General features: G+C 39.4%; 1 protein-coding gene across 1 annotated transcript; it reads right to left on the reverse strand.

The window, feature by feature from the left end:
* Window positions 1–7,741: 7,741 nt before the first annotated feature.
* LOC139140310 (uncharacterized) lies at window positions 7,742–15,510 on the reverse strand. Its single transcript, XM_070709467.1, has 6 exons — window positions 15,211–15,510; window positions 12,953–13,080; window positions 12,312–12,424; window positions 11,649–11,846; window positions 10,144–10,237; window positions 7,742–9,504 (listed from the first exon to the last, which is right to left on the reverse strand). The coding sequence occupies exons 1-6, from the start codon at window positions 15,390–15,392 to the stop codon at window positions 9,368–9,370; spliced, it is 852 nt and encodes a 283-aa protein (XP_070565568.1). The 5' UTR covers window positions 15,393–15,510; the 3' UTR covers window positions 7,742–9,367.
* Between the last annotated feature and the right edge of the window lie 349 nt (window positions 15,511–15,859).

The raw sequence follows: 15,859 nt of genomic DNA on the forward strand, positions 1-15,859 counted from the left end.
GAGGGCGCTCCGGGCATAGGGAGCGCCCTCGAGCGACGTATGTACAAACGTATCTTCCCATCTGCCGGATGGGGTTCTCAAGTATTTCTTATCACGCACGTCGTGTTGGGCAAAAGTTCTATTGCCATTTAATCCCCGACAAATCTCATCGGTTTACAAGGATTTGCTATTATTTTAGACCAAATTGATGGACTTTATGTTAATGTGTGGCGATCAGAAGCCTATATGCAGCGTCGCAAGATATTGTCATATCTGTTTTCTGGTTGAACTCAGAATGAATAGTTCAGGCCTGCATCACATTTTTTAAAATGCAATTGCATCATACATATAGCTGAAACAAAGTTATGACGTAATTGTACTTAAAAGTGTGACGCAGGCTTGATGGCTTTGCTGTAAAAATGCAATTTGTAATGCCATTCGAAAATGTTCCCATAAATTTGATCCAGGACATCACAGGACGTCGTAAGATGTGATGGCAAGTATTTTCATTGAATACTTCGAAGATTTCGTTCTCTATCCTAACAAGCAGTTATCGGTTGGTCCTCTACAATTTACGACTGTTTCATTTCCATGCATAGTGACCCGTTCACCAGTGTGTCATGGCTGACATAATGATTATCTACCGAAGGATACCAATACTCTTACAAGAAAGAGTAGCTAAGTCGGGAAACTTGGTTTTATGAAAGTACATCGTAACGACCAGGAGATTCATGTTGAAAATTAAGCATTTCACTCTTTAATCGATAGACATTTCCCTGAAGGTAACGAGTTCTAATTGGTTTCACATCGTTGGCAATACATATTAAAGTTCGTTTATAGGCTCATATTTCTTTGATAACCCATGCGAACTACAAATGTCGTCGAAGCATTGAGCCGCGGTGATTCACACTTCCAAGTATCACATAGTATTGCCACACCATTGCGGGAATACAGGTTTCTCATCAGGCCCAATCCTTGGGTTAATTCTGTGGGAAATTTTCATAAAACTAAGACGGTCAAAACCTATTAACGAATTTTTAAGTCAGGGCTTTAATCTTCTGCGTTGGTGAGCAATAGCAATAACTGATGGCGGTGATTAGGGAGGGAAATAAAAAAATAATATGCACTGTTTTCTTGGAAATGCTATATCGTGGCAGGGTAGCTATAGGGCTGAAACAGCCAAAGTAAACGCTAGTTTTATAAAATGTTTAAGATACGATATTTCTTTGCCACAATAAATCAATGTGCTCGCTTGATCCCATGCACGTCATTCGTACCACGTGATCTTTTTCTAGTGTGACGTCACACCCACACAAATTCAGGATGGATATACAAATGCTGAGAGTTCTTTAAAACGCGATGTGAAAGATGTTTAAGGCGTTGCGCCACTGCTGTTACGGATCGCAGTACCACGTGGCCAATGCCACGAAGGCAAGGATATACGTGAGAAGCGAAGGAGACAGAATGTATGTAAGAAAAGTGTCCGGGGAACTTAAGATTAAAGACGACACTGGTTTCAGTGGGCAGGTAGATGTGGACGATAAGCGGATCGATCGAGGATTTGTTGCTGTGGATAGAATGGATTACATAGAAGTGGTTGGGAAGATCATCACAATTAAGACAGAGAAGGGAGAGTTGGTTGCCGAAAACTACGAATTACCGAGAGGTCGGGCTGTCATCGTGACGAAACACAACACATTGATCCAAAGCAGGTACGGATTTATCTGGAAAGACGTGAAAGGAGTGTACCATGGACATTACAGCTGTGGTAAATGCAAGGGCAAAATGTGCTTTTGTGAAGAGAAGAGATTGATATAACTGATTGCACCATTGCAGGGGTGACAAGACGTAATTTTAAATGTTAACCGCTGGTCAGGATGGCGTTGATAACGACGATTTGCGCTGAAACCGCCACGTGTTATCTATAGCTTAGATGGAAAACAATTCCAGTAAAATTGGATACCAGATCCGTTGGCTTATATACTAACTGGTACGCTGCAGCATCATTGAATCCGAAAACGGAACTAAACTTCAACTTGCTGAAGAGAAAAAAGCGCAATGACAAGACAACATTCGATACTCATATTCCATTCACGCGACTAAGTCTCATCTTCATTTGAAGATCAGAATAGCTTTCTGCGCACAGAAAAAAAATCAAAGGAACTCATAGCCGCACGACATGCAGACTACAAACAACAGTGTGGGCACACTGCAAAAGGAATGTGAAAGTTTCCATTGACACTGATATATTCGGTTTTTATCTATAAGAACAATTTTCCCCGCTTCATGACTGAAGAATAATTGATCTGTTTGCCGTTCTGTCGCTCTTTTCCGTATGTTAAAGCGGAATGCGGAAGAGTCAAATAAACAGAAGGTCACGGAGACATATCTATTGCACTCAGTAGAACTGTACAATACTTTTGCTTATTAAAAGTCGCCCAATAAGAAGTGAAAGCCAACAAGATAAATGGAATTTAAAAGGGGTGGGGTCTATTGGGATCAATTCGACAGACCTGTAGCGGGTTTAATAATAATAAAGTACATTTGTAAAGTCGAGAATCTGAGGAATAGCGGAGTTGTCTTTTGGAGTGTATTGATGTAGAAGCTCAGAGCGATATTGCGGTCCTGTACCCATAACTGAATTGAAGCAAGTAGATACAACTTTGTAGTGGATACGAGAACTAATAGTCAGCAAGTGTAATTTTTGCAAAAGGGGTTGGACATGATCATACTTTTTAGCATTACAGACGAGTTTGCCCGTGCGTTTAGACGTAAAATGTTATAAAGCTGAGTTCTTTAAACTTTGTTTTGAAGATATACTTAATAAGAAATAGTTATATTATCCATGAAAAGATATGAACATTAACACTTTACCTGCCAGATAGTATCACTTCCCGATCAGCCACGTCAGTAAAAAGCGGTATTGAGCCAAAACATGACGTATTTTCACCCACTTCGCTTGGTATGTTATAGCATCTTTAGTTCAAAAAAATCAAGTTTACAGTATTTATGTCTTCAACAGCCTTCAAATGTACAGTATTATGTTAAAATACACCATATGGAATATGTTGTATTTCATTAACTTTGACCATCTTGACCTGATGGTGAAATATGGACTTGGCAGGAAAAGGGTTAATGACGGATTGAATACATTCTCCTTGTTAAGGTTTACCTAAGGACTATACCAGAGTCTATGTTCATTGAAATGCAAGCTTAGATAATAGGATGTACTGGTGAAAGATGTTGTTCAGAGCGGTGTCTTTTATAAGAGAATAATTTCAAAAATACAACTTCATCTGACAGTGAGAACTCACAATCCGGACTCACCATCCTCTGATAGTGTATCCTAACCACTGCCCCACGGTGTCTCCTTGCGTATTTTATCATGAACTAGCTTATCGTTTGACATACATTTCCTCTCGAAACTAAAAAATATGTTCAGCTCACAAAGCGAAAAGAGGAAAGTGAAGTGAACTGCAATGTCTCATCTTTGATGTGGACAGTTGCTCTCAGTGAGATAAGCGTCTGTTGAGACGGCGGAAATGTGAATATGTTTGCAAAATGTTGATTGAGAAAGATATTCATGGAAGGAGACGGCTAGATAGGAAAAAATGAAAGCGTGTGTATATATGGTGGGATGGCACAAAATCTGCAAAAATCCAACATGGTGTAAACCGAGCGACAGCACAGGAAGTCTACTGAAAGATGTCCCTTTCCCACAGACAGGGTTACCCTCAAGTTGCCACAAAACGAGACAATCCATGTGATATTGCTATTGTCATAATGAGGAGAGCTGTATTTTATCTTTAGAAATGCACAGCTCGTAAATTGAAGGGGAACTGTAATACCAGTGTCAGGCTATGCAATGCATTGGTATCGAGTGAAAATTATTATTTGAACAAAATGCTTCGCTGCAACTTGACTGAAAACTAGACTTCAAGGAACTATTTATTACGCTGTAAGTTTCCTAGGGTGGATATTGGGTGCTATACGGGATTAACTGTTCAGCGGATTAACTCCGATAAACTGTTTAAATTACGTTTGCTCCCCCTGACCAAAAGAAAGTACAAGGTACCAAACAGTCAAAATTGTCTGACCATTGACTACAAGAAATATTTCTAACGTTCGTAGTGAAAAACAACGAAGCCTTTTTTAGGTTGGACGATCTGCCATAGGATGAGCTATTTTTGAATATCTTATTTGCCCTATCTTGAATTTTAACTTTAAAAATTGCAACACCGTATCATTTTCAATGCTATTCAACAAACTTTCTAAGTAAAAAAGGTGGTTCTGCAATGTGTACAGAGGGTCGTTTCGGACACCGTTGCTTCCAATCCCCCCCCTCTCTCTCTCTCTCTCTCTCTCTCTCTCTCTCTCTCTCTCTCTCTCTCTCTCTCTCTCTCTCTCTCTCTCTCTCTCTCTCTCTCTCTCTCTCTCTCTCTCATATGCATTCACATGCATTCACATTCGCCAAATTTTGATGCAATGTGATAAGTGTGACAGTCAAAGACGAACAACAGATTCTTCATCGACATTTCAAAGACTACTCTGCAATTGTATGTTAACGTTGCCTAGCTTCCCTTGTTCAGAAAGTCCATTTTGCTTTGTACAGCTTGAGGGATTTATCGACCTTTTACGTAGAAGCCTAGATAAGATGAAGATCTCGGATCATTGGAAAAGTTCTCAAGAACTGGACTATCACAACAAAACATGATCGAACCACTGTCTATTCATCAGGTGCAGCCAACGAACAATGCACTTTTAAAAAGGTCCTTACTATGATAAGATATATTGTGCATGACAAATAATGTGAACTGACTAATTTTAAGTCAAGAGGGTAATTAATTAGCTGTTCATAATTTGCCCTCCCACAGAAAATTTTTCAACTTACCCTCCCACACTCAAACTTCATTTTTACCCACTCCCCACTTATTTTTGCCTGTTTTCCCTCCCCACTGTGAATTTTTGAAGCTCCCTCGCCCTGTGGCGAAAAAAAACTTGCCAATTTCCCCTGCCCTGGAAACAATCCCCCTCAAAAAGTTTTTCGCCAAGCCCTGTCCCCAGGACAATCAACCGATATCCGCCCTGCCCTACAAAAAAAACTAAAATTTGCTCCCCTACCACCTAAAAACATGTCCCCTGCCCTAGCAAAATTACAATTTCCCCTGCCCTCAAAAATTGCTCCTGGAATAGCTTTTTCGATGAATAGCTCCGTTGGCTGCACCTGTTTCTTAGACCACAAATTAATAGTAATCGGAGTTTACAAATGGTGCTTGCAGGCTACTACACAAGTATTAGAACTGGTCCTTGGCCCAAGAGCACTAGCCGCAGTCCAGTGTTTACGTTTAAGAGAAAGCAGGCGCCACTAGTGTAATACTTACGACATAGCGCCATCACTGCTCCGAATGTGGCGCAAAGAATAGGTCAGAGGTCTGCATACTCGATATGCTGAGCTCTTAGAACTGACCGGTGGACCTCTTCTACGAACGCCCTCCAGCTCCCCACCTACACATGAAACAATGATATATAAAGGAGTTTCATATGTAGGACAGACATACAGAGAGGTCACAAGCGCATACAGTGTGTAACAATGTTACCGGCATTGCATTGCTGCTGGTACGGTTCACGGTACCACGTGGCAAACGCAACGGAGGGATTGATATACGTCAAAAGCGACGGAGATAAAATACGTGTTAGAAAAGTAGCCGGAGACCTAAAACTTGGAGACGAAGTTGGTTTTGGTGCTGAGGTAAATGTGGACGATAAGCGGATCGAACGCGGCTTCCTGGCTTTGGACAGCATGGATTACATAGAGGTGACGGGGAAGATCATCTCAATTAAGACAGAGAAGGGAGAGTTGGTTGCCGAAAACTACGAGTTGCCTAGAGATCGCTCTGTCATCGTGACGGAACGCAAGACATTAATTCAGAGCAAGTACGGATTTATCTGGAAAGACGAAAAAGGCGAGTACCACGGAATTTACAACTGTGGGAAGTGTGGTCAAAAGAGCTGTTCTTGTCGGCCAAAAAAGTGATATATTATCTCACGGTCCCTCCGTGATTATCTGAAGAATTGCGGATGTGATATGGAATAATCTACTTTTTGACAGGTATATAGTTATCGATAACACGCAACATTATTATCGAATCGAATAACGTAATACTAGATTTCAACACGCTGACCCAAAAATAACAATGATGAGGTAACGTCGGATAATCATATTGGCCAAGTTTCGTCTTCACTAGCTTTTGAAGACGGGTATCGTCCGCACAAGCAAGGTTCAACGTTATGCAACTCGTACTGATCTTCGAAGTCGCAGGTTGCTGCCGACAACTGTGTGGACACGCTACCAAAGGGATGTGAAAGTTTCGATTTACGCTGTTATTCACCTGTTCGCCTTTGACCTGTGATGAACTTTCAACGCTAACAGCCGAGGGAGAACTCGTCTTTTGGCACTTCTGTCCCACTTTTTGCAGAATTGTGACTTGATCAAGGGAAAAGAAGTCAAACAACGAAAAAGACGTTTCCTTGCAGCATTGTTTATCTAAGTTATTTTCATAATCCAACTTCAATTGATAACTGTGACGGAAAAGTATTTTAACTGCCACGGAAGTACATTTTCTCAGCATTGAAACATATCTAGTTCCAACACACTAATAATATAGACTGAACAGTTATTGTTTCCTTTCTTACAAAGCGAAAGTCAAAATCACTTAAAATAGAATTTGAAAGACCTATTGAGATTGGACAAGACAGTGTTTCCTGCACATTTATCTGTTATGGCAGAGCCGGGTTTTTTTCAAATTAATATTTTATTTTATCGAAATAGCTTGACACTGAAGCGAGCTAAATGGAACCATTGATTGAAGAGGTCAGAAGAAAAAAGAGGATTTATAAAGAATAGGATGGGAACTAATTTTGGACAATAGGATCGTTTAACTGTTAAAATTTATCAAAAGTGTTATGTGTCTTTTAGCTGACAGTTGTAATATTACAAATTACCCACAAATCAAGAGAATTGCAAATAAAAACGAAAAGTAGATGAGCTTACATTTGCTGATTTAACCAACATTACTATGATATGTACTTATCCTAAATTAGTTCAAATAGTGTTATAGTCAATCCATGACTGTGATACAATCGTAGATATAATGGAAGCACCAACTTATTTTAATGAACTTTTTGTGAGGTTAATCACATGGGTTGTAGGTGTCGGGTCGATGCCCTACACTAGAGTAGCGGTACAGAAAGTTTGCCAGTCAAGAATTGGGGCAAGAATTTATCTTTTTTACAAAAAGTTGTCCTAATATTATTAGGACGATAGCCTATACGAAGTGGAATGTGTTTGTGTCTTGACGAAAACATCAACTAAGAAACTGAAATTCTGCTAAATCAAAGGAAAACACTTTTTCAATTACAATCGCGCTATATTCTGAGACTTGTGGAACTGAAATTAATTCCTTATGAAAATTAAAGATTTGCCCAAAGACCATGCAGCTGTTCGTTGATTTTCATTGAAACGCAGACAGCATGTACTATAATGCACGTTTTTTATTCGAAAAAAAAACTGTTCAATTATGTACCTATAAATCATGTAACATAATTGAGACACAACAACCACTGAAACATTGACTCTTACATGATTGCTGAGAAACCAGGATGTTAAGAATCAAAATGGCTGACCATACATCATGATATTGAGTTACACGTACTTACCTGCTTTAAATATCAAAGTAATAAAAGAAAGCTACGGGAGTTTACCTTGTGATATGTGATATGATTTATTCCGAGAACCAGATCATGTGACAACGAAAACTGAAAGACGGAAGGTTGTAGGATAAAAACATTACGATACAGATAACAGTTCGATTAAAAACACCTGGTAAAGCACTTACTGGCAAATGTTCAACAATTGCTTATTTCTAATTATTGTTTATTCTTAATCCCGCGAATGTTTGCCTCAAGTTGATAAAATCCGGGGTTTGTGCCTTCGGACCAGCGTCGCTCGGCCAGCCATGCGGCCCTGATGGCGCAATACAAAATAATATCACACGTCTTGTAACCAAACCATGAAAGTATGACGTCATGACGACCCATACTTTTACTTGGAAATGACAGTAGTTAGTCCCTCGAAGAAAGTGTGACACTCTTGACATTTGACCTCACATGTATAGGCCTAAGCGAAAGGGAAAGTATGTTATTGAAATGATCGGAAATACCGTTAAGAAAGAGCCCGGCGGAGCATGAATACTCAGAATTTTAAAGACTGCGGCAAGAGAAACAAGTCTCATTCATAAAGCAAATTCTATTTTTAGCTTTGTACGGCGAATTGGGCGGAGGCGTGTGGCGGAAACACCGCTTTTATAGTTCGAGGGTTTAGGACTAGCCACAGTGCTTGTTAATCTACCCAAAGGAACGACTCGTGGGTTTTTCCACCTTCGCGCCATCTTCCGCTTTCATTATTATTGAGATCGTATCCGGGTCACTTGCCAAAGAAACAATGGGTTCTGTGTACCCTGAACAGTTCAAACTACAAATCACAAACACTATCTAACGTCAAATTGAGGGGAGGCGACCTCTAGATTTTGGCCAAGTACATACGACTGGTAAGACTACTGGTAAAACGAAGGACAATGAAGGACTATGAAGGACGATATTTCTTAATACACAAAGGACGAGAACAGCATTTTCAATCCAGATTTGAGTGAAGGACAGCGTAACCTCTCACGAGTATAGGGTAATGGACTGTGTTATTCGTACAAAATGAGTTGAAGGCCTGCATTTTCACTACGCAATGGGGTGGAGGACGTATTGTCACTGCAAAAGATGGTGCAAATTATGCTGAAAGACAGTATTTTCACTGCAAAATAGCACGGAAGACAGCGTTGTTAGTGCAGAATATGTAGTGAGGGTTACTAGTTCCCGTACAGTATAGGTTGAAGGACCATTTTCAGTACAGAATAAGGTGAAGGACAGCATTTTCACTGAAAAATAGGGCGAAGGACAATGTTATTAGTGCAGACGACGGTGAATGACATTTTCGTGCCTGAATAGGGTGATAATTCTGCTCTACAGCCTAACCTGCACGGAAAATGTTGTCCTTCTCCAAATTACGTTCAGAAGATACGCTTCAGCTCTTAATTAGGTGTTCTGTTCGTTCTTCGCCGTTCTTCATTCTAGTTATTGCTCATACGACAAAACTCTACGCTCTCTACAAAATATGATAGGTCAAAAGTTCTCAGGACTATTTAGCGTCAAATTTGTGTAAAAGTAAAAAATACTGCGGTCAAAATTCAACATTTTATTAACATTTCCTCGATCAAAAGTCTACATAGGCCAAGGCGAAAATGAGGTCAAAACCGTTGTACATGATATGTGTATATCCTTCCTACGGCTGTGGTTTTGGGATCTGGAGTGCGGCGCTGCTTACTCCGGAAGGAGGGTGCACTGTAATCGAGTCGGCCGTGTGACGCTTGGGCTCCTCATACGTCGGTGGTGGCGCTCTAACGGGTTGGGTAACACAAGCTGGAAAGAATATGGAGAGGTACAGATTGAGAAGACATATAACATTGCATGCCGTCAATTAGGTTGGAATGGTAGAGTTAGGATTTTCCTGTGCACTGGCATGAAAAGTTTTCGGGTGACTGAGCTCCGATGGAAATATTTCTTTACTCTACAGCTCACGTTTGACGTAATTTGTTTCGCAAGTAATGGTTTTTGATTTTTAATATTTGTCAAAGTGAGCTAGTCGGCTCGACCAATGTTTTAAAATTTGAAACAAGTAGAAAGATATATCGAAGGAGACAGTACGGTGTCGCTTACAGGGTTAATATATAATAGTCTTCTCCGCGGTAGGTTAAACATGTATACTATACTATTACTATCAAATTGAGAATTCTGAGAAAGAGAAAAGTGTACTAAATCTGGAGACCTCACAAAATCACTGCTAATCGTTGTCGGACAGAATGTTGTGTACATTAATGACCTTTTACCGAATTTTCATCATCAGAGGCGTTTTGTCTCAGGTTCTCACTGAGATACGCTATGTACTTTCATCGATTTCGATAATTTCATTTGTTACTCGATGGTGCGTCATAACCATTCAAGTTAATTTCAGTTAGTTTACTAAGTGTTTCGCGCACTGTTTGTGTGTGTTTCCCTTACCTCTGTGACTCAATGTCAGTGTAATGAGGTCATCTGGTCTCAGGAACTTTACCTCCGCGCCAACTGAGATTCTTTCTTCCGTATCTAGATCAGTCTGCCAAAATATGTCGATAAATACCGCTGTGATATTGTTGTTTCAGAATTATTTCTTTTTCGAACATCGTGACAAGTCGTCGATCAATACATGTATGAAGATCATGGTATACAACTTGTAAGACCAACACCAGTATATTCTAGTCTTTGCACACTCAATTTTGCTGAGTCATCACGGTCAAGCTTTGATTCTGAATCAACAGATGATGTATTCAATGAGCACCATTAATCAAAGACTATACATATTCATGTTGAGGGGCTTTGCACATAACATAGCGCATTTGCTCAACACACTTTTTTTGCAAAGATTCGTTAATTTTGCATTAATTTGTCAACCCAATATTAACATATTGGCTTTGTTCACCTTGTAGCATGACAAGCAGTTGTAAGTTTGGTGAGAAAGAAGTGTAATCTATATGTAGGCCTAAATGAATGCAAACCACCCGACTTCAAAAATTTAACTCCAGTTTGGCCTGGTCAAACTTTGTGAAATTTTTACATTATGTTCTTTATTATGTAACAAAACAACAAATCTGTTTGGCAATAAAGTTCTTACATTCTGCATAGAGTCATTTCAATTTTGATTATGATGATTTTAATCACATGTATTTCAACCCCTGCCATTAAAGAATGAGTATAGACAACGCAAAAACAAAATTCGTGGTTTTTTTCTACATATACCCTAATTTCAAGAGAGATATTACATTTCATAAAGTAGTGTCAACTTTGTACTCAAATCAATTTTATCATTAATACCAAAATTGAGATTTTCTACCCCAAGTACGTACCCCGCCATCCTTTGAGTAAGCTATTGCTACCATACCAATTCTCTAGTTTTTGAAAAAAGTATGATGGGGCTTTCATGTATATCTTTGATTGATCTTTGATTTTAGAAAATCGAAAATTTTATTTTTCTTCATAGAGTTAACATAGAGATGGCGGCCATTTTGAATTTCAAATATAGGTAAATCTTGGGTAATCTGTTTCTCTAATGCTAAAATTTGAAGCATGACTCCCGATTTTTATTCTTGATTCTCAAAAAGATGGTTAAAAGATTCCTTGAGGAAAGTTTTAGCAGAAGTTTAAGTCGTTCTGTTTCGAGGCGCATACTACCTCGAGTGCAACGCCCCCTTAAAGGTATACAGTCACCTGTAATCTAAATATGCCCATCTATGGTCAAAGGAGCGTTCCTTTTATTCAAAATGCCCATGTGAGGGTGCTGTTTTTAAAAAGCGACCACCCGCTCAAAATCTGTGATTGGTTAGATTCTCTCTTCCATGGTAACTGTGGCAAAATTGGAACAGGTGACAGTGTACCTTTAATATCTTGCTCATGAATGCCTTGTGCCAAACCATAGACCCAGTAAAAATCTAGGGTTTATGGCTAAACAAAGAACCAAGAAGACTACTTACAAGTCGAATGAAGCAGCACCATGCCGACACATAGATAATCATACTGCGTAAACTGTCATCGCACTGCATTTCGATGTTGTCCCTGTGATTTAAGATGGACACACTTCCATATTTTCCATCCACATCGCCTAACAACGTCTCCAGTGAATTCTGGGTAACGTCCGAGTACCATCCTCGAACAGGGCCCGAGAAATCGAGCTGGGCGGGGAGGCGGAGGGGAGGGGATCGATAAGTCAAAAGAATCGTAAAGGATACATAATTTTATGTGTACGTGTGAGATAGATAGATAGACAGACAGAGAGACACACACAGAGAATGACATATAGATTAACATCGAATTGTTCTTTGCCATTTCACGTCGTTGTTTTCTGTTCAATAGTAGAAATATATTTCAGTAAATTTGACATAAAATTATCAAAGATGTTAATTGTTATATTTTCCACAAGTTAAATTTCATACCCGTGGTTGCTAATGAATCGTCAATAATATAAAGTTTTTTAACATGCTTATATACTTATATCTGCCTGCTTGAGGAACTTATTCATTGGCTTAATATACTTACTAAAATTGATCAGTAGCCTACTTGTTTATTAATTTATTCGCTACAGTGGTTGTTCACAAGAAATGTTATTATCTCAAAATAAGTGTACTCCCTCATCCTACCTCGACGCTGAACTTGATCCCTTGTTTCATGTAACACTTGGCCTTGGTGAAACCGCGTTCTATCTGGGATCGTATCTGAGGGTGTTTGGTGTTCACGAAGACGGCAAAATGTCCTGAAACAGATACATGACAATCAAAATGAGTAAACACAGTTCAACTGAACGTCATTTATGTCAAAATGCAAAACCGAACATTCGTCCATTAGTTTGCCCATAAACCATGTATAAGTCACCTAATAGAACTTGGAGCTGCAGAAGGCAGGCCGGGTCAAACGTTTTCGGTAGACAGGGGTATTTTCAAGCTTAAGGGTTCTTAAATATTGAGGAATCGTTCAAACTGTGTTTCGGAATATTTCTTTCTAAATTTTAACGCAATGAATCTTTGTCAATTATAATTGTATTAACATCATAACGTTCTTATGAACGGGATGGCGCAACATGTGGTAAATTATTTTATCAAAAACAATGTTGAACGTTTCACTTTTCCATCCATACTGAGTTTTAAAATTATTTATGTGAACTGAATCATGGTACTCTGATACGATGAAGATCTATAGACAACAAAAGTATGCATTCGTACTTCACATGGAATCTTTGGTAAATTTTCATAAGTCTCTAAGAGTCGAAGGTATCATTACTCACTTGTAAAAGCTTGAGTGGAATAGTTAATGGTCAGCGGTTGAAAACACATCACATCGAGAAATAAAGGTTTGCTCAGAACACGTTCTCTCCATTCTTCTAGCTCATCTTCATCAGCCACTTTTATAATTCTGTGAGAGGAATTTGAAAAGTGAACTGCAAGGAATACGATTTTTGATTTCATGACTTTACGGAAATGTCTGTAAGTAAAACAGCCTCTAAGCCATTTAAGCAATAAAGCACACCCAGCGATGGTATACCACGAGATTTTGACCAGTTCACGACTTATATGCACGAGCGATAGCGAGTGCATATATGAAGTGAAATGGTCAAAATCGAGTGGTATACCGTCGCTGGGTGTGATTTATTGCTATTACATCATAACAGTATATTGAAATTCTGGCGCGGAACGTCATAAAAGGACTTTTCCTCAAGCTGAGAGCTAGTGCGCATGCCAGCCGTGGTATATCGCCAATATACCACGGTTCTTTTCGCGTCTCGACCAATCAGATCGCTGTATTTGCACCATCAATATACTTGTATGATATACTTTGCATTTTAGCTCATTTGTTCAAACGTGTTAGCTGACGCAGCACCGATGTAAGCCTGTCTGTGCGTCTGTCTGTTGGCACGATATCTCATAAGTCACGTCTGGTCAATCGACCGGCTATTCGGCAAAGACTGATAACGTTCAGGTGCTTCGGGCGCCCGTTTACTACGCGTCTATTATCGGAGTTAAATGTTTTGAATGTACCAGTTTATTAAAGTTATTTCAAACAAATTATTGAATTTCCGTTTTTATTTATTTCAGTCGCAGAGCCTTTCGTCTCGAAGAAGAAGAAATGTCACCAACTTCTAACCAAACAGCTGAGTCCACTTTGCCTCGTCCAGTGAACACCTTGCAAATCCTGGATACCGAGGGACTGAATTCATCTTCTTAAGTCACAACTGACATATTTTTCAACGATTTGAATTTTACTTCGCCTTCATGGGAACGACTGTTGATGTGGTAAATATCCATAAATTATGAAAAAACGACAGATTTGTTTACACTGTTAGGTTGAACTGATGGCGTTGTTCAAAGAAAATGACGGTACTTTTTGCTTTATTCTACCAAAATATAACTCTCACACGTTTTATATATTCCGAAAATACAGCACGATCAAGTAATGTCTTGCATGTGTAGGAAATGTTGGCCACTTGCTGCGCATTTCACTAACATATCAGCAATGGTTATAAGATGCGGGAACACTAGATGCTCCGCCGTTATACAGGAGTGAAAGGGGAAATATTTCTGGAATACATCGAAATAGTATATTTTGTGACATGTACACCACGTGCACTAAATGACTTGAGTTACGTCATACCATATAGAACATCCTGATTATGAAGATACGGTACAATTTTTTTACCGTCCCTTGTATTCTGTCTTCTCGTCTGCCGTGTTGCTGGCGCCAGCAACGGCAGAAATTAAATAAAAACATTCATTTTGATGTGGAAACATTCAAATTAAGTTACGTTTTGCCGTCTTTTGTTATCTTGGAGTGATTTTGATACTACACACAATTTCAACACTGCTGTGTGCAATGTCAAAACATAGCTTTGAATTTCAAAAGTACAGACTATGCTATGAGAGTCAAGCTGCTGTACAGAAAAAAGAGACAGACAGTGTTACGGCGAAACAGTCTTTTCCGTTTTCAAATAAAGAGCCAAAATGAGGAAACAAATCAGGCTTTACTGGGCAAAATTTTCATTTCCGTATTCAAGGTTTCTTCAAATGTCAGCTAGACTATCGCTGCTCAGCAAAATGGATTAAATTAACGTATCAGTTATATGACCGGTTTAGTTGTCTTCCAGACGTTCACGACATGACAGTCACATTGAAAGTGGCATAAAATTTGGATATTCGTATCGTCTAGGATTTCCCTGTTTTCGTCAAAACTTCTTTCCAGAGAGTACGGGTCCTTAGTTTTCTCATGGTGACTTCGTTGGTTTTAGGCGCTAGGCATTGATTCGGTTTGATATAGAACAAGGCGATCTTTACTGTTCTTTCAAGCATCATACTGCTTAATTTCATCTCTAATTTTGCTAATTTGCATCTATATCAAACGGTGCACATGAAAGTTTTAATTTGATCTCTTGTTGGATAATAGATGTATTACTGTACCAGAATTATTTCCGTATTAGTTGACAGATAAAAGCTTGAAGGAACGTGAACCCAAAAACTGGGTTGGCAAAATGTGTTTCCCTCTCGGACTTACCCTCCAAAAGTTCTGGTAAATATCCTATCGTACTGACTTGAATGGAGAAACACGTTGAGTCTGGCCGGGTCATGCAGTATACTTCCATTGAAGCTATATTCAAAGCCATCCGGCAAGTTGTCCAGAAAGTCGGACATTTCGGCTACGGCAATCATCGTATCGTCGGTCATGAATGACGACATCTTGGCGGTGTGAGATCACAACCAAATTTTTTCCCTTTTTCCGACAAAACGGGGGGACACGCGGTCAGCTCACCGCTTCTACTGTCAGAGTCTGCGGTTGCGCACGGTGACAACGTACGATTAATGCGACTAAACACCCGCCTTCAACCAATTGAAGTCTTTCCGCTTTGGCTCAGTGTCATACGGCGCATGAAATATTTGTTGATATCGATATTTTCATGAACTTATAATAAATCAGTTTCTTTGTGAAAACACGGAAGTACCAAAATCAAACGACAACTTGTCAAATACTTGTCGATTACTTGTCAACTTTGTGTAAACTTAGAAGCCTTCGGCAAGTCACCGAAATATGTTCTATTTGCTTTACCAAAATTTAAACATTTTAACTCCATATGCAAGAACGCCTCGGGATAGGGACAACCTGTCTATTGATCCACGCTGATCGCTGACGGTTTCTCGGTTCGGTG

Source organism: Ptychodera flava, chromosome 9 (assembly GCF_041260155.1).
Source record: "Ptychodera flava strain L36383 chromosome 9, AS_Pfla_20210202, whole genome shotgun sequence".
Classification (NCBI taxonomy): domain Eukaryota; kingdom Metazoa; phylum Hemichordata; class Enteropneusta; family Ptychoderidae; genus Ptychodera; species Ptychodera flava.

What these genes read in the sequence shown, in the direction of transcription:
- LOC139140310 (XM_070709467.1), bottom strand. Translation starts at nt 15,392, where the DNA reads ATGTCGTCATTCATGACCGACGATACGATGATTGCCGTAGCCGAAATG. An exon ending in GGATCAAGTTCAGCGTCGAG is followed by an intron (nt 11,847 to 12,311) that starts GTAGGATGAGGG and finishes CTCCCCGCCCAG; the next exon opens with CTCGATTTCTCGGGCCCTGT. An exon ending in ACTGACATTGAGTCACAGAG is followed by an intron (nt 9,505 to 10,143) that starts GTAAGGGAAACA and finishes TATTCTTTCCAG; the next exon opens with CTTGTGTTACCCAACCCGTT.